General features: G+C 45.3%; 1 protein-coding gene across 7 annotated transcripts in view; it reads right to left on the bottom strand.

Moving 5' to 3' along the window:
• The window catches only part of CSPG4B (chondroitin sulfate proteoglycan family member 4B), a 75,364-nt gene extending 62,687 nt beyond the window's left edge, over positions 1-12,677 (bottom strand). For 4 of the 7 annotated variants that reach the window (XM_023260693.2, XR_002745510.2, XR_002745511.2 and 1 more), the window contains exon 1: positions 12,367-12,675. In XM_023260693.2, coding sequence (XP_023116461.2) covers positions 12,367-12,445 — 79 coding nt within the window. In that variant the 5' untranslated portion in view covers positions 12,446-12,675. Of the gene's footprint in view, positions 1-12,366 lie in introns of all 7 variants that reach the window. The other 3 variants (XM_023260694.2, XM_023260699.2, XM_023260695.2) reach the window with 2 other exon arrangements.
• Positions 12,678-23,105: the final 10,428 nt, after the last annotated feature.

The following is a 23,105-nucleotide window of genomic DNA, read 5'->3' as shown; positions in this document are numbered from 1 at the left end:
CAAGAAGTTCTCCAGAACATTTGGGGAGCAAATGGCTGACTGAACAACTAACTGGATCTTGTGGGCAGGGACCCACTGATGGGGGGAGGGGAGCCTTAGAAACCATATTAAGGAGACTGCAGGGGAAGATGTGGTATATATTTATTTATTTATTTTAATATTTTTTTTAATGTTTATTTTCGAGAGAGAAAGAGAGAGAGAGACAGAGCATGAGTGGAGGAGGGGCAGAGAGAGAGGGAGACACAGAATCCAAAGCAGGCTCCAGGCTCTGAGCTGTCAGCACAGAACCCGACGCGGGGCTGGAACCCACCAACCGCGAGATCATGACCTGAGCTGAAGTCAGATGCCTAACCGACTGAGCCACCCAGGCCCCCAAGACGTGGTTCTTGGTTGGGAAGAGACATATCAGTTCCGTATTTTAGAAAGATCAGCCTGGTGACTGTGAGGGCAAAACAAAAGTGAGATAAAAACTAACTACAAAAGTATTTAAAAGGGAGAGAGAGAAAGATTTCAGAACTGTTTCCTTTCACTGGGAATTAGGGCTGCCTTTTCATAGTATAACATTGTTGGCAATTTTATATTATACCTTTCCATGCATTGCCTTTCTTCCAAATGTATTCCATAGATGATAATAGTTGTAGAAGCTTGTCTGAAAAATTAAAATACAAAACAACAAAAACAAACTTCTCTGCTAGAGCATTTGCATTACACAGAGTCCTAAGATGAGGTGGTAGGAGGAGGGCTGACATTACAAAGCAGCTCTTCCTCACACTGACCCTGTGAAGGGGGTCACTGCACTTGAACAGGAAAGCCACACTTTAACCCCCAGATCTGCTCCGGGGAATCTCTGTACTGCCTTACTGTGGCATTGACGTTGCATGCTTTATGAAACGGAAGTTGAATACTTATTCAAGAGACAACTAACCGTCCTAACCATCCGGAGCACGCTAAGAAAGAAGACAACTTCTAAGTATGAAATAACTTAGCTCCAACATCTAACATGCCTGAGAGGTGCAACCTCCTTTGTTCATTGAATGCAAACCCCAACAAGGGGCGGGGGAGTTCTACCTCTCTTCCACAAAGCTCAGGTCTGCTAACACATAAGCTGGGACAGGAAGTCAAGGTCTACCAGGAAGAGGTATTTTCTCCATGGCTGCAGGATAGGTGGTTGTTTAGTGGGCTGGGGGGTGAGAGGGGGCCCCTGGCACCACATCTCTATGCTAAATGTGTTGCTGGCACTGTAAGAGGCGGGGAAAGAGTGGAGAGTAGGCCCAGGGCCACTGTGTAGATGCCAATCTTGGGTTTCCGGGTGGGGTCAGAGCAATCCACAGTCGTGGAATTCTTGCTGTTGTAGAACAGGATCCACCAGGTTCTCACTTTTCATTCATTCCCCAAACATTAGTCACTATGCCAACTGCTCAGGTTGCAAAGAGAAAACCGGCACGTAGCCTGCCCTCCGCTACTCTCAGGGCGGCATTCTCCACGCCTGCTGCGTAGGGTCGCGCAGACTGTGTCCTGCACGACGCCAGGGGGAGCTATTCCTATAGACTCCGTCGCTTCCACAGCACCCCTGAAATGAAGTAGTGAGGCAGTCCTGGTCCCTAGCTGGGCGCTGATTGAGCTGACAACCCCCTCCTTAGTGACATAGCTCCCATGTCCTATCCTGGATGCACCACACGTGGCCCTTATGCACATCTGTGTTTGCTCTTTCATCTCCATTTCCTAATGTTGCTGCAGCAGACTACCTACCACAAATGTAGTAGCTTAATATGACACAGATTTATCGTCTGACAATTCTGGAGGCTAGTAGTCCAAGAAAGGTCTCACTGAGCTAAAATCAAGGTGTCTGCAGGGCTGCATTTCTTCTGGAGGCTCCAGGAGAGAATCTGTTTCCTTGCCTTTTGCAGCTTCCAGAGACTGCCACGTTTCTTGGCTTGTGGCCCCAGCCAGCCATCACCTCTGCTTCCAACATATCAGCTTCTCCCTCTTATGATATGATCACATCTGCAAAGTCCCTTTTGCCATGTAAAGCAACATATTCTACGTTCTGGGAATTAAGATGTGAACTTCTTTGGAGAGCCATTATTCTGCCTTCCACAGTCCCTGGGTACATTCTGTCATTCAGTTGCTTGTATTTATTGAGCACCTGTCATTTGTAGGTACTAGACTAAATGCTGGGAATGCAGAGGTGAATAAAGCAGTAGCATTGGGAAGGGCCCCAGAAGCAGAGGTTATGACTTTTGTTTGTGCTTTGTATGGCCTATGCAGCTCTATTTTTTAAATATAATATATATATATATTTATGTATATATACAAAAGTTATATATATATGCTATATATATAAAAGTTATATATAAAGTATATATAAGTTATATATACCATATATACAATATATATATAAAAGATATATACACATACTATATATATAAAAGTTATATATATAGTATATACTATATATACATATATAGTATATACTATATATATATATGTTTATTTATTTTTGAGATAGAGAGAGCACACGCATGTAGGAGGCACAGAGAGAGAGAGGGAAAGAGAGAATCCCAAGCAGGCTCTGCACTGCCAGCTCAGAGCCTGATGCAGGGCTCAAACTCATGAATCATGAGATCGTGACTTCAGCTGAAATCAAGAATTGGATGCTTAACCAACTGAGCCACTCAGGCGCCCATATATATTATATAATATATATTATATTATAATATATGTAATACATATAATATAATATATATTATATGATATATCACATATTATAATTATATATTATATGATATATCATATATTATATAGTATATATATTATATAGTATATGTCATATATCATAATATATTGTATAGTATATAATATATATAATATTATATATGTAATATATTATATACTATATATAATAGTGTATATACTATATTATATATCATATATTCTATATAATATATATCATATAATATATAATGTTTATTTTTGAGAGAGAAAGCATGAGCAGGGGAGGGGTGAGGGGGAGAGGGGGACGGAGGATTGGAAGTGGGTTCTGTGACGGCAGCAGTGAGCCCAGTGTGGGGCTCCAATTCACAAACCGTGAGATCATGACCTGAGCTGAAGTCAGTCGCTTAACCAACTGAGCCACCCAGGTGCCCCTATTTGTTAAAATATTAATTAAGATATTTTAAATGAAAGAGACTGTAATCAAACACCTGAACTCTTTGATCTCCCTGCAAATCAGCTGATCAGGCAACCCCGGGACCTATTCAGCACAGCAACCATGAGCGCGGTTGGGTGTTCTAGCCCCACGGTTCACCTCTCCGTGTCACCTCCTGCCACACCAGCTGTTGCTTGGCTCACCAGGACACACTGGCCGGGGGCAGCATTTGGGTTCGGGCACCCCAGCTTCAGGTAGAAATGGCAAAGTGGAGAAAAAAAGAAAAAAAGAAATGGTAAAGCGTGGTGCCAAGATATCCACTGTGGAGCCAGAAGACAATATTAGGACTTTGCAGGTTGTCTTGTTCTATAAAAGTAAGAATTGAGACTTTATGCGTGTCTAGTTTACAGATTGATGGGCATCTTGTCTCAGTCGTCTGTGTGAGACCAGCCGCATGCCTCACTTGCTGGGTACTCGAGTCTCCCTGGGCGGGCAACAGGAATCCTACAATGCGTTGACACCGAACGGCCTCATCCTCTTTCCCATTCAGTGACACACCACACGCAGATCCGCAAACCCTCACTAAAAGGGTCAGTCGCTTTTGACAATTCCTGCAAATAAGCCACAGATGAAAAATATATGGAAATAACGCAAGGGCCAGTAACGCAAAGGAACTGGAAGTGCTGGCGCTTTCTCCTCTTCCTGTTCAAGCTCTTCATCAGCGCTGGTATGAGGTCAAAGCAATAATACTCTAATGAGATCTGATAAGAAGGTAGTCAAAAATGAGAAATTATTGGGGCACCTGGGTGGCTCAGTCGGTTGAGGTGCCGATTTTGTCTCAGGTCATAATCTCGCTGTCTGTGAGTTCAAGCCCCGTGTCAGACTCTGTGCTGACAGTATGGAGCCTGCTTTGGATCCTGTGTCTCCCTCTCTCTCTGCTCTTCCCCTGCTCACATTCTGTCTCTCTCTTTCTCCCAAAAATGAACTAAACATTAAAAAAAAATGAGAAATTATTGAACTATTTCCTACTTGGGTCTAGTGTTAAGTGTATATTGTACCTTGAGAAAGTAGGTGGTGACAGTAGGACTGATATTTGATTTGCAAATAGAGATACCCTATATGCTAAAGGATATCCTTACCACGACAGTATGTTTATCAGACAAAGTGGCTCCCTGCGGTGGGGACACTCTCCAAGCTGAGGACATATCCCAGTGTTCCCCAGGGACTGAGAAAAGTTCACCTAAGCCTTTGACAGGGAGAGTCTTCAAAGCAACAGCCTGATTTATCCAAGGAGGTAAGGAAGAAACCTGAGATCAGATCACATATCTAGCTACTCAAAAAATATTCTTCCAAGTGCCCCAAAGTAGCTTTGGATGAGACCCCAGTCTCCAATATTTGTCTTGCAATCAGAGCTATGGATGAAGAACGGTATATATGCTGACAGTACAGTTGTCCCCCCTCCCCCCCCCCCGCCAATCTACGATTTCAGTTATCCGTGGTCAACCATGGTCCAGAAGCTGACGATCCTCCTTCTGACATATCCTTGGAAGAGCAATAGAAGCCTAAAGCTATGTCACAAGGCTGACATCATTCACCCGGCTTCATCTCCTCACATAGGCATTTCATTATATCACAGCGTCACAAGAAGGGTGAGAGCAGTACAGTAAGATATCTTAAGAGAGTGAGATCACATTCATACAATGTTTAATATGGTATATTTTCACAACTGTTCTATTTTCTTGTTTTTGGTGATCTCCTACTATGCCTAATTTATAAATTAGACTTTACCATAGGTATGTATTATAGGAAAAGACATAGTACATATAGGGTTTGGTACTATCTGTGATTTCAGGCATTCACTGAGGGTCTTAGAATGTGTCTCCCACGGATAAGGGGGAGCTACTGTCTACGCTATGGAATTCTCTTTTTTTAAAAGTGTATTTACGAGGAGGAGGAGTTAAGATGCAGAGCGGCATGGAGACCCTGAGCTTGTCACGTCCCTGAAATGCAGCTAGATCAGCACCAAACCATTTTTGAACACCTAGGAAATTGATCTGAGGATTAACACAACAATTTGCATAACTTGAGCCACAGAACTCTATAAGTACGCGGTGTGGAGAGGTGAACAGGAGCAGGGGAGAGAAAAGCCATGGATGGTAAGCAGCTGCTTTTGCAGAGAGGGGACAGAGACAAAGAGAAAGGAAGGAGAGTGCGGTGCATCAGGATTGTGCAAGAGAAGCACTCTTTAGAAAGTAGCTGGAGAGAAAGAGAAAGAGTGAAAACACTCACAGGGGGCTGAACAAGAAATCTGTTCTCCCAATCCACTGACGGGAAGAAAGGAGAGGGTTTCAATACCGCCAGGATTCTATAAACAGTGGAGTGCAGAGTCTGAAGTTCTGAAGCTCAGTGCACGCAGCGGGGTCTGAGGGGCCCGTGTGCCACCCGGGGAGAAGTGGTTCCCCCGACTGGAGTGCATTTGGTAGAGGCTATACGGCCTCCACACGGGCAGAGATCTGAGCGGACCCCAGAGAGCAGCCACGTTTGCTGGTATTGGGACAAAGATGACAGAGTGCGGTGAAACCTGGCAATGGCTGTGTGTTGTGATTTGCCATAATCTCTGAATCTCTGCCACTTCACAATTGCACGGACATTTTCTGGGGCAAGCCGGCACCCAGCCATTGCTCAGTGAGACCTTCTCCAGAGAGTTAGCCAGGGTCCAAACAGTGGGGGGTCTCTGAAGTGTGGGTTTTTTTTTCTTTTTAAAACTTTTTTTCTTTAATGTTTAGTTTTGAGAGAGTGAGAGAGAGCACAAGCAGGGGAGGGGCAGAGAAAGAAGGAGACACAGAATCTGAAGCAGGCTCCAGGCTTCGAGCTGTCAGCACAGAGCCCAATGTGGGGCTTGAACTCATGAACTGTGAGATCACGACCTGAGCCAACTTCAGATGCTTAACTGACTGAGCCACCCAGGTGCCCCTGAAGTGTGGGGTTTTTGAAACACAGCCCCATCTGAGATAAAATTCTGGAGGGAGGTGCCACTTGGCAGGTGGACATACTTATATCAGACAAACTAGATTTTAAAATGAAGACTGTAACAAGAGATGAAGGGCATTATATCGTAATTAAAGGGTCTATGCTCCAAAAAGAACTAAAAATTATAAATATTTATGCCCCCAATGTGGAGGAACCCAAATACATAAATCAATTAATCAGAAACAATGAAATTCATTCATGATAATACCATAATAGCAGGGGACTTCAACACCCCACTTACAGCAACGGACAGATCATCTGAGCAGAAAATCAACCAGGAAACAATGGCTTCAAATGACACCTTGGACCACAGAGACTTAACAGATGTATTCAGAACACTTCATCCTAAAGCAGCAGAATATACATTCTTCTCAAGTGCATATGGGACATTCTCCAGAAGTGACCACATACTGGGTCACAAATCAGCCCTCAACAAGCACAAAAAGTTGGAGATCATACCTTGCGAATTTTCAGACTACAACGCTATGAAACTAGAAATCAACCACAAGAAAAACCATGGAAAGACCATGAATACTTGGAGATTAAAGAACATCCTACTAAAGAATGAATGAGTTAACCAAGAAATTAAAGAGAAATTAAAAAAAATTTTTTTCTTTTTTTTCAATGTTTTTATTTATTTTTGGGACAGAGAGAGAGACAAAGCATGAACAGGGTAGGGGCAGAGAGAGAGGGAGACACAGAATCTGAAACAGGCTCCAGGCTCCGAGCCATCAGCCCAGAGCCTGACGCGGGGCTCGAACTCACGGACCGCGAGATCGTGACCTGGCTGAAGTCAGACACTTAACCGACTGCGCCACCCAGGCGCCCCAGGAGAGAGAGAAATTTAAAAAGTACATGGAAGCCAATGAAAATAAAAACATGACAGCCCCAAATCTCTGGGATACAGCAAAGGTGCTCATAACAGGGAAATATATAGCAATCCAGACCTTCCTAAAGAAGGAAGAAAGGTCTCAAATAGACAATCTAACTTTACACATAAAAGAGCTGGAAAAAGAACAGCAAATAAAGCCCAAAACCATCAGCAAAAGGGGAATAATAAAGATTAGAGCAGAAATCAATGATATCAAAATCACAAAAACAGTAGAACACATCAATGAAACCAGGAGCTGGTTCTTCGAAAGAATTAACAAAATTGATAAACCTCTAGCCAGATTGATCAAAAAGAAAAAAGGAAGGACCCAAATAAATAAAATCATGAATGAAAGAGGAGAGATCACAACCAATACTGCTGAAATGCAAACAATATTAAGAGAATATCAGGAGCAATTATATGCCAACAAATTGGGCAACCTGGAAGAAATGGACAGATTCCTAGAAACATATAAACTACCTTAAGTGAAACAGGAAGAAATAGAAAATTTGAACAGACCCATAACCAGTAAAGAAATTGAATCAGTAATCGAAAATCTCCCAACAAACAGGAGTCCAGGGCCGGATGGCTTTCCAGGGGAATTCTACCACACATTTAAGGAAGAGTTAACACCTATCCTTTTGGAACTGTTTCCAAAAATAGAAATGTAAGGAAAACTCCCAAAATCATTTATGAGGCCAGCATTACCTTGATTCCAAAACCAGACAAAGACCCCACGAAAAAGCAGAACTCCAGACCAATTTCCCTGAGAAACATGGATGCAAACAAGCATCTCAACAAGATACTAGCCAACCGAATCCAAAGATAATTATAAGAATTATTCACCACGGTCAAGTGGGATTTATTACTGGGATTCAGGGCTGGTTCAATATCCACAAATCAATGTGGTACATCACAATAATAAAAGAAAGGATAAGAACCACATGATCCCCTCAATAGATGGAGAAAAAAAAAACAACATTTGACAAAATACAGCACCCTTTCTTGATAAAAACCCCCAAGAAAGTAGGGATAGAAGGATCATACTTCAAAGTCACAAAGGCCATATAGAAAAGACCCCCCACTTATATTATCCTTAATGGGAAAGAACTGAGAGCTTTCCCCTAAGTTCAAGAACATGACAGGGATGTCCACTCTCACCACTGTTATTCAACATAGTGTTGCAAATCCTAGCCTCAGCAATTAGACAACACAAAGAAATAAAATGCATCCAAATTAGCAAGGAGGAAGCCAAACTTCCACTCTTCGCAGATGCAGATGACATGATACTCTATGTGGAAACCCAAAGGATTACACCAAAAAAAAATGCTAGAACTGATACATGAATTCAGCAAAGTCACAGAATATAAAATCAATGTACAAAAATCAGTTGTATCTCCAAACACCAATAATGAAGCATCAGAAAGAGAAATCAAGGAATTGATCCCATTTACAACTGCACCAAAACCCATAAAATACCTAGGAATAAACCTAACTAAAGAGGTGAAAAATCTATACACTGAAAACTATAGAAAGTTTATGAAAGAAATTGAAGAAGACACACACACACACACACACACACACACACACACACACAAAGGAAAAACATTTCATGCTCATAGACTGGAAGAACAAATATTGTTAAAGTGTCGATACTACCCAAAGCAATCTACATATTCAATGCAATCACTATCAAAATAACACCAGCATTCTTCACAGAGCTTGAACAAACAATCCTAAATTTGTATGGAACCAGAAAAGACCCTGAATAGCCAAAGCAATCCTGAAAATGAAAAGCAAAGCTGGAGACATCATAATTCTGGACTTCAAGCTGTGTGACAAAGCTTTAATCATCAAGACAGTATGGTACTGGCACAAAAATAGACACATAGATCAATGGAACAGAATAGAGAACCCAAAAATGGACCCACAAACATATGGTCAACTAATCTTTGACAAAGCAGGAAGGAATAGCCAATGAAAAATAGTCTCTTCAGCAAATGGTGTTGGAAAACTGGACAGTGGCACACAGAACGAACCTGGGCCACTTTCTCCCACCACACACAAAAATAAACTCAAAATGGATGATAGACCTAAATGTAAGACAGGGAGCCATCAAAATCCTAGAGGAGAAAACAGGCAACAACCTCTTTGACCTCGGCCACAGCAACTTCTTACTCGACAGGTCTCTGGGGCAAGGGGAGCAAAAACAAAAGTGAGCTATTGGAACCTCATCAAGACAAAAAGCTTCTGCGTGGGGAAGGAAACAATCAGAAAACTAAAATGCAACTGATGGAATGGGAGAAGATGTTTGCAAATGACATATCAGAGAAAGGGTTAGTATCCCTATAAAGAGCTTATCAAACTCAACACCCAAAAAACAAAGAATCCAGAGAACAAATGGGCAAAAGACATGAATAGACACTTTCAAAGAAGACATCCAGATGGCTAACAGACACATGAAAAAATGCTCAACATCACTCATCATCAGGGAAATACAGGGAAATACAAACCAAAACCGCAATGAGATACCACCTCACGCCTGTCAGAATGGCTAAAATTAACAACTCAGGCAACAACAGATGTTGGTGAGGATGCGGAGAAAGGGGATCTCTTTTGCATTGCTGGTGGGAATGCAAAGTGGTGCAGCCACTTTGGAGAACAGATGGAGGTTCCTCAAAAACTTAAAAATGGAACTACCCTCCAAGCCAGCATTTGCACTACTAGGTATATATCCAAAGGATACAGGAGTGCTGATTCGAAGCAACACATGCACCCCAATGTTTATAGCAGTGCTAGTGACAATAGCCAAAGTATGGAATGAGCCCAAATGTTCACCAACTGACAAATGGATAAAGAAGATGTGGTATATATATATATATATATTTATATATATATATATAGAGAGAGAGAGAGAGAGAGAGACATATATGTCTATATATATATAGTATATATATATATATATATACTATATATATAGAGAGAGTATAGAGTAATATTCCATTATATATATATAGACATATATGTAGACATATATATAGACATATATATATATATATATATAGAGAGAGAGAGAGAGAGAGACATATATGTCTATATATATATAATGGAATATTACTCTCTATATATGTCTCTATATATATGTCTACATATATGTCTATATATATATAATGGAATATTACTCAGCGATCAAAAAGAATGAAATTTCGCCATTTGCACCAACGTGGATGGAACTAAAGTGTATTATGCTAAGCAAAATAAGTCACACAGAGAAAGACAAACACCATATGATTTCACTCACATGTGTAATTTAAGATACAAACGGATGAACATAAAGGAAGGGAAGCAAAAATAATATTAAAACAGGGAGGGAGACAAACCATAAGAGACTCTTAAATACAGAAAACAAACTGAGGGTTGATGGTGGGATGTTGGGTGGGGGGAAAGGCTAAATGGGGAAGGGGAATTAAGGAGGACACTTGTTGGGATGAGCACTGGGGGTTATATGTAAGTGAGGAATCACTAAATTTTACTCATGAAATCATTAGTACACTGTATATTAACTAACTTGGATTTAAATTAAAAAGAAATAATAATAAACGTAGAATTTATTTATTTTGAGAGAAAGAGTGCATGAGTGGGAGAGTGGCAGAGAGAGGGAGAGCATCCCAAGCAGGCTCCTGTGCTGTCAGCACCACACCCCAAGCGGGGCTTGATCCCAGGAACAGAACAGTGAGACCATGACCTGAGCCAAATCAAGAGTCAGATACTCAATGGACTGAGCTACCCAGGCACCCCATGGAATTCTTCAAGAAACATTCCCTATCCACATTCCGTACCCCTAAATAGGTATCTAATCCATAGGTTCTTAGCCTCATTCCCAAATCAATTGCATGGATGACAAAGAAAGATGCTAATCCATAGAAAATGAGGGAAATGAGAATTACTGAGTAGTTCTTCGGCTGTGAATAAGTCGTATAGAGTATTTTCTTCAAGCCTCCCTGAAGAAGCGATTATCTCAATTCTACAGATGCAAAATTAAGACCTAGAGAAAGGAAAGTCACTTTCGCAAAGACATTCTGGGAACATATGATAGCACCCAAGTTGAAGCCCATCTGACTCCAAAGCTTGGATTTACCATCCCCCTACCCCAGCCACTGGATTACTGGCTTATCCCTGATCACCACCCAATCAGAACCATGCACTGCCCTCCCAGATCTCCCCGTTGTACAACTGGAACCCTCCCTCTCAAAGCCACATCAAAGCCTCAGTTACGCAGCCCTAGACCTCCAAGCCCAGGCCAATCCACCCTTCAGTCCTGGCAGGATTCAGGAAGGAGGGAGGAGGGTGGAGAGGAGGAGCTTGGAACAGAGCAACAAGGGTAAGAGGAGAGTGAAGTGTCCATACTCCAGATGCCATTACGGCTGCAACATTACTCTGAAGCGCCCAGTGAAATCACCAGGCGGTGTAGGCGGCAATGGCACTGTTTGCCTATTCTATGCCTAACGTGCAGTAAATAAGCGTTCAGAATTTAATCCGAATCCTACAAAGAGGCCCAAGGCCGTAGATTTAGAATGTGTTATCTTTAAAAAGTCACAAAGGAAGTCTTTCATTGAACTAAATTAAATTTCAGGGAGCCATGGTGGGCGGGAAGGCCCAAGTGCAGGGCTCGGTTATGTAAAAAGTCTAAATAATCATGCTTTTATTAGTAATCCTTGACTTCTGGAAAGCGCAATGGAAGTGCAAAGCATTTCCAGTGAATGAGGTACAGAAAATGTAGGCGGACTGGTGGAGGGACTTACAGAACAACAGGCCAGGCCAGCGACCAAAGAATTTCACGAGTTTAAGGCCCCAAACTCGGGCCGGTCCTGTGCAGCCCAGGACCCCTCACCCGGCCTGGGGAAGGCGCAGAGCCGCAAGGGAGGACGACAGGATTCGTTCGTCCCGCTCGTCCGAGTGCCACCAGGAGTCCAACTCTGAAACCCCCCAGCGGCGGCGAGGGCCGCGCGGACCTCGGGAACAGCCCCCACCCCGGGGCTCCCCGGAACCAGCGGGGCCGGGCCGCGCGGGGCGGGAGCTGGAAGTTTCGCGCGGCCGCGCGGCCACCACCGCGCAGGGCCGAGCCGTCTCCTCCCCGCCGCCCGGCTCGGGAAAGCCCAACCCGAGAGGCAGAGTCAGGGTCGTCGCGGGGTTTCCGGGGCCCCCGGAGTCCGGGGAGAGTCCCCCGCGCGCCCTGGCCTCTGCTCGCCCACCCTCCGCTCACGGGCTCGGCGCGACCGGCCGGGGAAGGAACCGGGAGGGGGAGTTAGGCGCGTACCTCCGAGCGCCCCGCGCGCCCCGCAGAGCCCCAGGCAGGCGGCGAGCAGGAAGAGGCGGCGGGCCCCGAGCCGCCCCATCCCGCCGCGGCGGCCCCGCGCCCGCGCTTACTCCGGGGCGGCCGCCCAGCTACCTGCGCCGCCCCCTCTCCGCCCGCGGCCGGGGCCCGCAGCCCGGCCGGGGGGCGCCGCCCCCAGCCAGGGCGGGGGCTGGGCCGGGGCGGGAGCGCCATTTGCGACCTGCAGCTGTTGCGCCCCATCAGCGACAGGCCCGGCCCGACCTTCTCCCAGGCCGCTGGCGAAACCGAACGGGGCTGGTGCGGGGGCCCTGCGCCCGTGCAGTCGTCGCGGGCAGAGGGCGCGTGCTCCCCCCACCCCCACCCCCCAGCCGGGCGACCTCTACGGCGGGGTGAAATGTGCTAGCAGGAGGTGGTGACAAAGGGAGGCTAGGGGAATTGGTAGTTAAGGAGGTGGGACTGTCACACCAGCCGTGAGGCAGACGGTTCCCCTGACCCGCCTGAGTTCCAGAAGGCCAAGGGGCGCGTTCCGCTTACTGCTGTGTCTTCAATGTATACCTGCTGCGCTGGCTCAAGCAAACGTGTGGGCCGAACGACTGAGAGTGGGAGGCGATAAGAGGACATAATCATTGCTTATCAAATGTGAGCCTCATTTGTATGAATGTTAAAGGACGGCCCGTCAAGTAATTTCATTGAAATTTTTGGAGCCACTATCAGAGGGATTAATCAAGGCCCAAGAGTCCTGGGCAGAAACTCTCCCCTTCTGATTTGGGGCACATGCTCATAGAGAGGAAAAGCCTCCGCCCAGGTGTGAGGTTTCTGGTAAAACGGATGTGAGCAGAATCTGCCAAGAACAGGGCTTGACCAATAAAACCAGGGGCCTTCTAGATCAACCTCTCTGGGTGCTGCGCTTCCCTGGCTGTGTTCTCTGCAACTAAGAAGTCTGACAAAATGCTAACGAATGTGCCACAGAGGCCATCGACGCTGGTGATATTTTGTTCCTAATCAAATTAAGGATGACTTCATATCCCCTTCCTTTCCTTTTTTAGTTCTGTAATGAAGCGTTTTTTTTTTTTTTTTTCCTTTTTACAGCGTGGAATCCAATTTTGACCTTTTCGTCAGCAGACAATCTGTAATTTGTTTTGCTCTTGAACAGACATGTTTCTCCTGCTCAGCAGCCCTCCATTCTCCTGGCAGCCTCACCCTACTTCTCTAAGGGAACTGCTCTCTACTTCCTGCCTCTCCCTGGCCCCCACCCCTGGCAGGATCCGTTCTACCCAAGTTGGAGGGGCAGCTTCCCATATAAATCAGCCCAGGGCTGAAGGGCCGGTTCAGCTCAGGCTGATATGGACATGCAGAATTTCTCCTGACAGCCTCAGGTACTCACATAAGTTTAACACATGGGCAGTGCAGAACAAGATTCCCCCGAGAGGCCCCAGACTATTAATCGGTGTGCCCCAAAAGGCTCTACTCAAATATCACCTCTGGTTAAGAACACAGGTAGGGTACCTTAAGAGATCTGAGAGCAAATGCCAGCTTGGGTACTAGTTAGTGACTTTGGTATGTGACCTTGGGCAAATCTTTCATTTGTCTTAGCTTGGGTCCCCTGGTCTGTAAAATGAAGAAAATGCTGATCCTATCGTGGGTTGTGTGGTTTAGCTAGCTCATGAGGATTTCTTGTTGAGCACGGTGCCTGGTCCATGGTAAGAAATCACTGGGCACTCTCATTTTACCAGGGAGCTCAGGCAGGCCCATGGATTCCTCTAGCCAGTTTCTGAGCATCCCTGAGAGACATACAGCCCACCTGCACGGACCCACTGACCTTTGTCCCACATTTTCCTTCCATAAACCTGGAAGTTTTTTCAGCACTTTGGAGATAGTCTTTGGGTCTCTAGTCCTCCTTCCCAGTGTTAGCCTGACGGAAATAAATTCCTTTCTTGTTTCACCACTGCTGGCCTCTCTGCCTTCGGATTTTATCAGTGGTGAGTGGTTGAACCCCGTCTGTTTGGGACCCCTAGAGCCAGCTGCTCTTGGGCCCCTGCACCCCAGCTACGCAGAAAAAACTTGAAAGAATCAACTTGTAGGAGTCAACTTGAACTTGAAACTTGTTATCGGAACCAACAGCCAGGTGAAGAGATATATAGGGCAAGGTCAAAAACAAAGGAACTTCTGTTCTCATGCAGTTTGGGGCCTGGCCCAGTGGCACATGGAAACATTCCAGTTCACCAACCTGGAAACTCTCCAAACCCCTTCCTTTTGGGTTTCCATGGAGGCATCATTACATAAGCACGACTGATTAAATCATTGGCCATTAGTTATTGAGCTCAATCTCTAGCCCCTCTCCCCTCCTTGGGGGTCTGGGAATGGGACTGAAAGTCCCTACCTTCTAATCGCAGGATTGGTTCCCTGGGCAAGGAGCCTCCATCTTTAAGGTTACCTGGGGCTTTCCAAAAAGCTTCAGTAACATAACAAAAGAGACACTTTTTATCCTTCTCATCACCCAGGAACTTCCAAGGGTTTTAAGACAAACAAAAAATTAAGACAAAATATATATTTCTTATTATAAATTACAAATCACCCCATGATAGTAATTTCTGGCTTCACCCCACTGCCCATAGTAGTTCTGATCTTCTTGAGGATGAAGAACCCTGGACCAGGTGGTTGGGAGTTATAGCTTGGGCTCTACCTGTGTGACAAGTCACATACCTTATAGCGGCTTCAGTTTCCTCCCCTATAAAATGAAAGGATTAGATTAAATGATCTGTAAACTCCCTCTAGGCTCAAAACTTTATGATTCTCTTTTATCATCATTGGCATCAGGACAGCTCTGCCATTGAAACAGAGCTCTTTTAATTAGCACACAGAGAAACTTGAAATAGTTTCATTTCTTGACTCAAACCGAGGGGATGATTACTAATAAACTTGAAGCTTTTAATTTAGAAAGATCGTTCCAAGTGTCAAAAAGGGACTAGGAATTGTCTCCCTGTAGAGTGCCACTCACTCCTCTTCTTTCAATTAGTTGTAATCTATCACTTAAATGCTTCAAAGATTGAATGTGGTCTCTAGCTAATTTCCATAGTGGTTAAGATAGCTCTATAATGATGAGGAACTAAGATGCTCGGTTGTTAGGGAAAGCCCAACTGTAACCATGGTGACTCTCAGGATGTTTCCTAAGAGTGTCTCATCAGGAAATCCACATGCAGCAGGGTCATACTCAAGTCTAATCATTTTGGCTGGCCCTCACCTGTGACACCTCAGCAACCAGAATTATTCTATTTGGTTTTTAACCAGAATGCTGTTCGCTCAGAAATAAAGGTATAGAGAACAGAAAATGAATGCAGAGATACGAAGGTGTAAGACTAGAGAGATGTGCACTCATTCAGCAGGTGCTCGCTGAACCCTCCCAGATGCAGAAGGCACACAAAGATATCATGGCCCAAACAGATGAATTAGAGCTTCTACTTTCAAGAACGTTACAAGGTAAAGAGGTGTACAAGACATGTACAGCAGTAATTTTAACATGGGGGAGTTCGAGACTGGGCAAAGCCTCTGGGACCAAGACCCTCTTCTCTGAAACTTTCCAACCTATATACCTTGGATGATGTGACTGCTTTGAGCAGTCATGTCTGATTTACCTGACTCCTCACCTTCTGACCCTGCAGAATTGAACCGGGTGGGTTCCTGATCAAAAGGGCATTACCCTGGCAAACGAGAACATTTCAACCAAGAGGCACTATGAATGCAATGATTTTGTGGCAGCCACAGGGCCAGTGGTTCACAAGGACATGGCTCCTTAGTGAGCACCAACCAAAGACCCATGTTCACCGAAGTTATGGAGGAACAGGGACTATGAGTCAGAAGAGAAAGCCGTGCGCCTCTGTCTCGTCTTTACAGACAGGAGATTGGCCCCATGGTCCAGAGAAAAAGCTGATTAGAAGGGACAGTCAAAGACACAGGCAGCAACTGCTCCTGGTTTTCTCATCCCCGCAAAGCTCAGGTGTACCTCCAGATCTTCTTTCCATGAGATTCTTCTGAGTTCTTTTGATGAATCCATACTTCACTAGGACTGGTATACAAGTCTAGCTTCACAGATTCAGGTGTGCATGAATGATAATTTTCTATATTTTTCCCAGACTCAACTTGCTTTCAGTTTTGACCTCCCAATTTGCTGTGGATGCAAAATTGTATCTCAGTCCCTTGAAGTTTTCACTCCTGCATCTTGCTCCCCCAAGCTGTTGAAGTTCCATGAGATTTATATAGCACCAAGGCATCAGGAATGACTGAGAGAAGAGGGCTGGCAGTTATCTGCTCCTCAATGCCCTTGTGGGGGTGGCTCCTGAGACACTCCTCACCCCCTGGGGTCTTTGGATATCAGTCCATATAGGCTCCATAGAGACACCTCATTGCCACATGAATGGCTCTGTCAGAAACTTGTCTGTTTCTCCCAAGCCACTCTGAACGTTCTCAGCCAACCTGGTGTAGATATTCTTTGTGAGGCTGGATAAGGCCTTGGCTGCCAAGACACATCACAGCCATTTTTCTCTCCTGGTGTCTTCCTGTCTTCCTGAAGCCCATAAATCTACATGTAGGGATTATACTGCTTCCATGGGGCCTGCCTTTCTTTAGGACCCGCCAATGTCACCATTCTGACCGCTTCCCCCTGATTATCCTGTATCCCAGAGCAGGAAATCTTATTCCTCTCAGCCTTCTGGGTGTTGAGAAGGAACATTGCATAGAACAAGATGGAGTTTAGCCCCTCAGCAGAAAAGGATATGGAATCATGAAATTTGACTATTAAAAAATAAAGTCATCATGCTTGCAAATCTGAGATGTAGACTGGGATTTGTATTTGCCATATTAAAGAGCCTACCCAAGAGCACTCAGAACTCCCATAGAGCCTACTCTCAGTCTAGTTTAAAGACAATTGAGCCATTTTTTTTGTGGCAATGGCTGTGACCTCAGTGGGGTTGAAATGAGGCAGACTCTGAGAAGTCACTGCTAACTTCAGAAACACCAGTCTTTGTTTGTTTTTTATTTTTCTTATTTTAGAGAGAGAGTGGGAGAGAGGGGCAGAGGGAAAAAGAGAGAGAATCTTAAGCAGCTTCCACGCTCAGCGCCCAGATGCAGGGCTCAGTCCCGTGACTCTAGGATCCTGACCCGAGCCAAAATCAAGAGTCAAACGCTCAACGCACTGAGCCACCCAGGTGCTCTGAAACACCAGTCTTTAAAAGAACATCTCAGGATGTTTTAAATCTCCTGGGAAGTCAACAGAAGGAAGAAAGAAAGGGCAAATGCGATTTTGTCAGAGTTTGCTGCAGAGATTAACTTCTCTGAGTTCTAGAAAGCTGCCTGAGGAAAGCGAGGGCTTCTGTCAAGGATTCTGAATTTCTCAAGAACAGAACCACTGCTTGGAAGGAGCAGAGTGATTCCAAACCAACTACCTCGAGCAAACAAGAGGTCCCTTCTTACCTTGCAAAACCCACACAGTTGGTGCCACACTGATATAACACAGTGGCCTGGAGCACAACACAGTCTTCTACCCAGGCCACAGGAGAGTTCTGCTTAGCCCAAGGCATGGGCTATTTCAAGATAGCTGTTCTGAGTAGAAACGGGGAAATTCCTCCATGTGGGAAAGTGCAAATATCTTTTTGCCCTTCCTCGAATATAGGAAGATAAACACTTTATGGGAGAGTCTACGTGAAAAGAGAACCCACAGCTAATAATGTAGAGGCCGAGGCGTCTCTGCTGGTGGCTGGCAGGCGGCGGCTTGGAGACCAGAAGACTGGAATTGGGTCAGTCTGACTCTGCAGGAACCTAGGTTCAGCTCCTTTTATCCCCGGGAGGTCAAAGAACCCCAGGCCCAAGTTTAAACAGTAACTGAAAGGAAGGGAGGGGGAAATGACACAACTGAGCTGCAGTTTGGTAACAGCGCCATCATTTGTGGAGGTGGCTTTTCATGGAGGCTTTATAATCTCTAACTGGGTAAATGGTGAGAGGTTCAAATCCCAGCTCCACTGCTCGGTAAGGCAAGTTATTTGACCTTGTACTTCTATTTTATCACCTGAAAAATGGACACGGTGTAGGACCTACCTCCATGTGGATGTTTCCAGGTTAAATGAGATCATCTACATGATGTGCTTGGCACAGGATGGGAGGCAGCAGCTTGGACTGCTAACTATTCCTGTTGCCTTTAAGCAAAGTAAGTTATCCTTTCCTTGAAAGATTCTGTTCAAAGGCATGCAAAGACCAAGGGAAAAAAGGAAGCGATGGGTGTGGAGGGATGCAGGGATTTGTTTCATTTAAAAAAATATTACTCCCCCACACTAGTTTGCTTGCAAGGAACAAAACCCCACGAAAGGGGTTTTAACTAGAACAAAAGGCCATTGATGATGAACGTGAGCGGAACGGGAGACCTTTTCGGTGTTCGAACCACACTTTGAAGAATGAGTCTATGGAGACAGCATACGAACACAAGAGGATGGGGAGCACAAAGGCCTTGAGAGCTGTTTCTGTACAGAGTGAGAACAGAAGTCAGTTGGTCACAGGTTAATAAAGAGATGAGGGAGGTCCTGGAAGCAGTTGGTATGAAGGATTTAGCTTCAAAAATCTCCATGTTTTACCTGGCTGTCGTTTCTTGCACTGCGGTCAGTAACAAATAGCTTAACATTGAAGGGATGTAAAAAATTTTGAAATCATGTGGCCGGAGGCAACGATGAGGCTCAAACCACAATCCGCATTTTGAAATCTATGTCACGAAGGACGCGAAGGATGGGTCGCCTGGGTGGCTCGGTCGGTTGAGCGTCCGGTTTCGGCTCAGGTCATGATCTCACCATTTGTGGATTCGAGCCCCGCATCGGGCTCTGTGCTGACAGCTCGGAGCCTGGAGCCTGCTTCGGATTCTGTGTCTCCCTCTCTCTCTGCTCCTCCCCCACTCATGCTCTGGATCTCTCTCTCCTTCAAAAACAAATAAAAACATTTTAAAAAAATTAAAAAAAAAAGTAAAAAAGAACGAGAAGGTTGGGTTGGCTGGTCTCTGTGGTCCCTGTCAGCTCTGACATTCCGTGTTGCCTTCAACAAGTGAACTTTTACGGGGACCTTTCAGCAACACAGGACACACAAAGCTGGCTCTTGTCTGTAGCCACAGTGGGAATCGTTGTAACCTTCCCACAAGTGGCGAATCCACTGTTTCCAACTACACCGTTTCCTGCTTGGCTTCATTCAGAATCAAGGCTCTGTCAGGTCACAGGCTTTGATGGAAAGTCACCCACCGAGTGGCAGGGGTCTACGTGGCCAGCTCTAAGAGGTAAGTGCTCCCCACGAGCCCACCGCAAGGCTTGTGTAGAGTCAGGCCCCATGTGGCAGCCCAAAGCTCCAGGGTAGTTTGTGGCCATTTAATATGTCCACAGGGGGCCTGTGGACTTCTCAGCAACTGGAAAATCAGAAAGTGCCACCACCCCCCACTGAACAGCCCCAGGGGCTCAGACACAATACCAGCAGGCTCCAGACCTCATTAGGCAAGACTGCTGACCTTGCATTTCTAACACAAAGCTGTGTTCTGGTAACCCTAGTTAAAGAAACAGAAGAAACCACGAGCAACCATTTTTGGCTATCTTAGTACAAAAAATTGATTTTTAAGTTGTTGAACTCTGCTTTCCAAAGGACTATTTGGCCTCCCCCCGCGTGCAAGTTATTCATGTGACTCAGTCCTGCCTCCGCCCACGACTGGGTGAGCCTTGAAGGATTAACATGCGCCGAGGAGACCCCTGGGCCACGTGGCTCCCCCAGATCCAGAGCGCTGAGTATTTTCATGAAAAATAAAGAGCAGCACCAACTTTTCCACAGCCCCTGCTCAGCCTACCTGCCGGTGATCCTGCGGCTCTGGTGCCACCTGCAGGAAGTTGCAACTTCCAAGTGTTTCGTACCTTCTGGTATTAGTTCATCGTAATGTACTGGTGACAATGACTCTGGAGGACACGACATGAGAGCAGCCTGAGAGAGGTGCCAAGAGACCAGGGGTTTCCGGCTGCATGGGGGTCGAGGAAGTCGAGAATCTTTATTACAAATGTTCAACAATGCTAAAGGCATCAAAACCTAAAAAAAAGTCAGGGAAGATAAAGATGAAAACTGTCCAATGGTTTGGGCCCCTTGGAGAAAGCTGATTTTGATGAGTGTAGCGGTAATAACTCAGCGGGAGATAGGAATGATACTGCCCTGCGTGGGTGGGACACAGAAAAGAGGCATCCTGTGTGGCTCTTGCTTCAAGTGTTTGGGTCGAAGGGTAGGAATGGAGCGAGAGTAGGAATGGAGTTCAACTAGGAATGAGGGGGAACACAATATCAGGAAAGGGATTTTTAGAATTAGAGCTGGCTTTTAGGGGGCGAAAATAGAGAAGGAGAGTTGGAATATTCAGGAGAAGGGATACTAGAGGTGGGTCCTGGAAGAAGCAGGAGGAAATGGGGTCCAGACACAAGTGCAGATCAGTCCTGAGCAAGAGAAGAGGAGGGGAGGATGAACTTAAGGCATATGGCAAGTTTATGGGTCAGAGTACAGAGAATTGAGCTGGGTAGCCTCACTCTTCTCAATGAAATGGGATGAAAGGTGTCTGCGAAGTATCGGTGGGTTCAGTATGTGCGTGGAAGGCTCATTATTGGCGTGATCCTTCTTCCCTTTCCTTTCGATGCAGGCAGGCAGGGTCTGAGGACCCAGAGGGGACTCCCGCAGGAGCAGCCAAGGGGCTCCCTGGATTTGTGCAGGAGAGAGATCAAACTTGAGCCAGAAAAAGTGAAAACAGAGTATACTGAATGGCTTGAGTGACAGAGAATAACAGATGGGGCGTCTGGAAGACTCAGAAAGGAAAGGGGAATGAGTCTCTTCATGGCTTGGGGCTAGAGGTTTGTATTGGAAAGGGATCCAGGGTCCGTGTTTCTCCAGGAATCCAAGGTGAGATGTGATCGAAGGTGAATGACAGGTGAACAATAGGTGTTATTTTATAAATCATCAAAGGTAGAAGCATTGATGTCAGTACCAGCCAGGGTTTGTTTAAAGCTAATGTCCTGGAATATGTTTGGGATCGTGCTCTTCTTAGATGTATCAGGTGTTTGGGGGCCCAGGAGAAACTCAAGAGAATGAGTCACTTTCTTGCTTCATCCTTTGACTGGGAACAGAGTGGTTTTTACCCAGATGCAAAGTAAGATACAGAACATGAGTAAATAGGGCCTAGCAGGAAAACAGGAGAAGTGGAACCTTTCTAAAATGAAATCCTGTTAGCTTCCCTATCTCACTTTAGTTACCTAAACTTGTTTATAAGGACATTGACATTACTCCTGGTGTGTCCAAGCCAGTCCTGGTTTATGTCTATTTTCATGGTATAATTATGTATGGTAACCATTCAATCCCTACCATGTCCCAGTTGGATCAATAAATTATATGGTGACTATATATTAGAGAGAGAGAGAGAGAGAGAGAGAGAGAGAGAGAGAGAGAGAGAGAGAGATTGGTCTTTCATCAGCCTGCACAACTGTGTTCTTTTCTCCTGTAGTACCAGCTTCTGCATCAGATACAGAGAAGGTCAAGTATACTATTGACCCAGTGTCGGCATTTTTCTAAGTAAGGGAAGTAGAAGGCTAGATATTCATGAGATTTAAAAGTTCTGACGATTGGGTAGCATGGGGACAATGACATCTATCAGTGCTGCTTCTGTGACCTAGAGGTAAGGGGACAAGAAAAGCTCACGATTTTAGAGATCTCTCAGGGAAAAAGCCAACATCCTTACAAAGGCCTACAAGGCCCATATGACCTGTGCTCACCTCCAAACCCCCCCCCCACCCACCTTTCTTTTATTTACTCCTCTGTGGAAAAGTAGCTGGCCTCAGAATTTACATGAGGACTGCACGGTGGGAAGGAGGAAAGGAAATGCCAAGAAGTTCGGCAAACACCACAGTCCAGATCCTTAATACATCAAAGTTATAGACTTGGTTTTACAACCTAAAACAGACCCCAACCACCACCACCTGGGAATGTCTTTGTGCAAAAGGAGGGGTGTGGGATGTCTGTGAAACACAAAGTTGGAGGGAACTTGTGATAGGCAGGGGAGGGGACCTCTAGGGATCGCTGGAAAATGGGAAATACTGTACCCCTAAATCAGCAAACATCAAAGGGCCAGATGGAAGGAGTAGCAATTGTGTGCTTTTCAAAGAGATTACAACGCTTCCTAGTCGAACAGCAGCAACCTATCATTTTACTAAACTTTATTTCCTTTCTCTGAGTAGCAGTTTGTGAAACCTGGAGCTCTGAGGAACAACAAGATGCCAGATATGTCTGGAGTGACAGGGAAAAGTCGACCCCACAGTAGACAGCCACCCTAAGTATATTCCCTCCTCGGGGTCCTGACACACCTGATTCCCTCTGCCTGCAACGCTCCTGTATCCTCATGGCTCGTCCCTCCCTGCCTACAGGTCTCTGCTGAAATGTCCTTTCATTGGTCACCTTTGGAAAATAACTCCTCCATCCCACTTAAGCTGCTTTATTTTTCTCCATATCATTTATGGTCGCGTAAATATATACGTCCTTATTTATCGTCTGCCTTCCTGTGCTGTAATGTGAACTCCATGTGGGCAGGGGTTTGGTTTGATCATTGCAGTAACCCCAGTGTCTGTAACCATGCTTGGGCCATAATGGGTTTTTAATTAGTACGTGTTGAATGAATGAATAAATAAAGAAATGAA

Source organism: Felis catus, chromosome A1 (assembly GCF_018350175.1).
Source record: "Felis catus isolate Fca126 chromosome A1, F.catus_Fca126_mat1.0, whole genome shotgun sequence".
NCBI lineage: Eukaryota > Metazoa > Chordata > Mammalia > Carnivora > Felidae > Felis > Felis catus.
The sequence above is the reverse complement of the archived record's forward strand: the minus strand, read 5'-3'. Positions and strand labels throughout refer to the sequence as shown.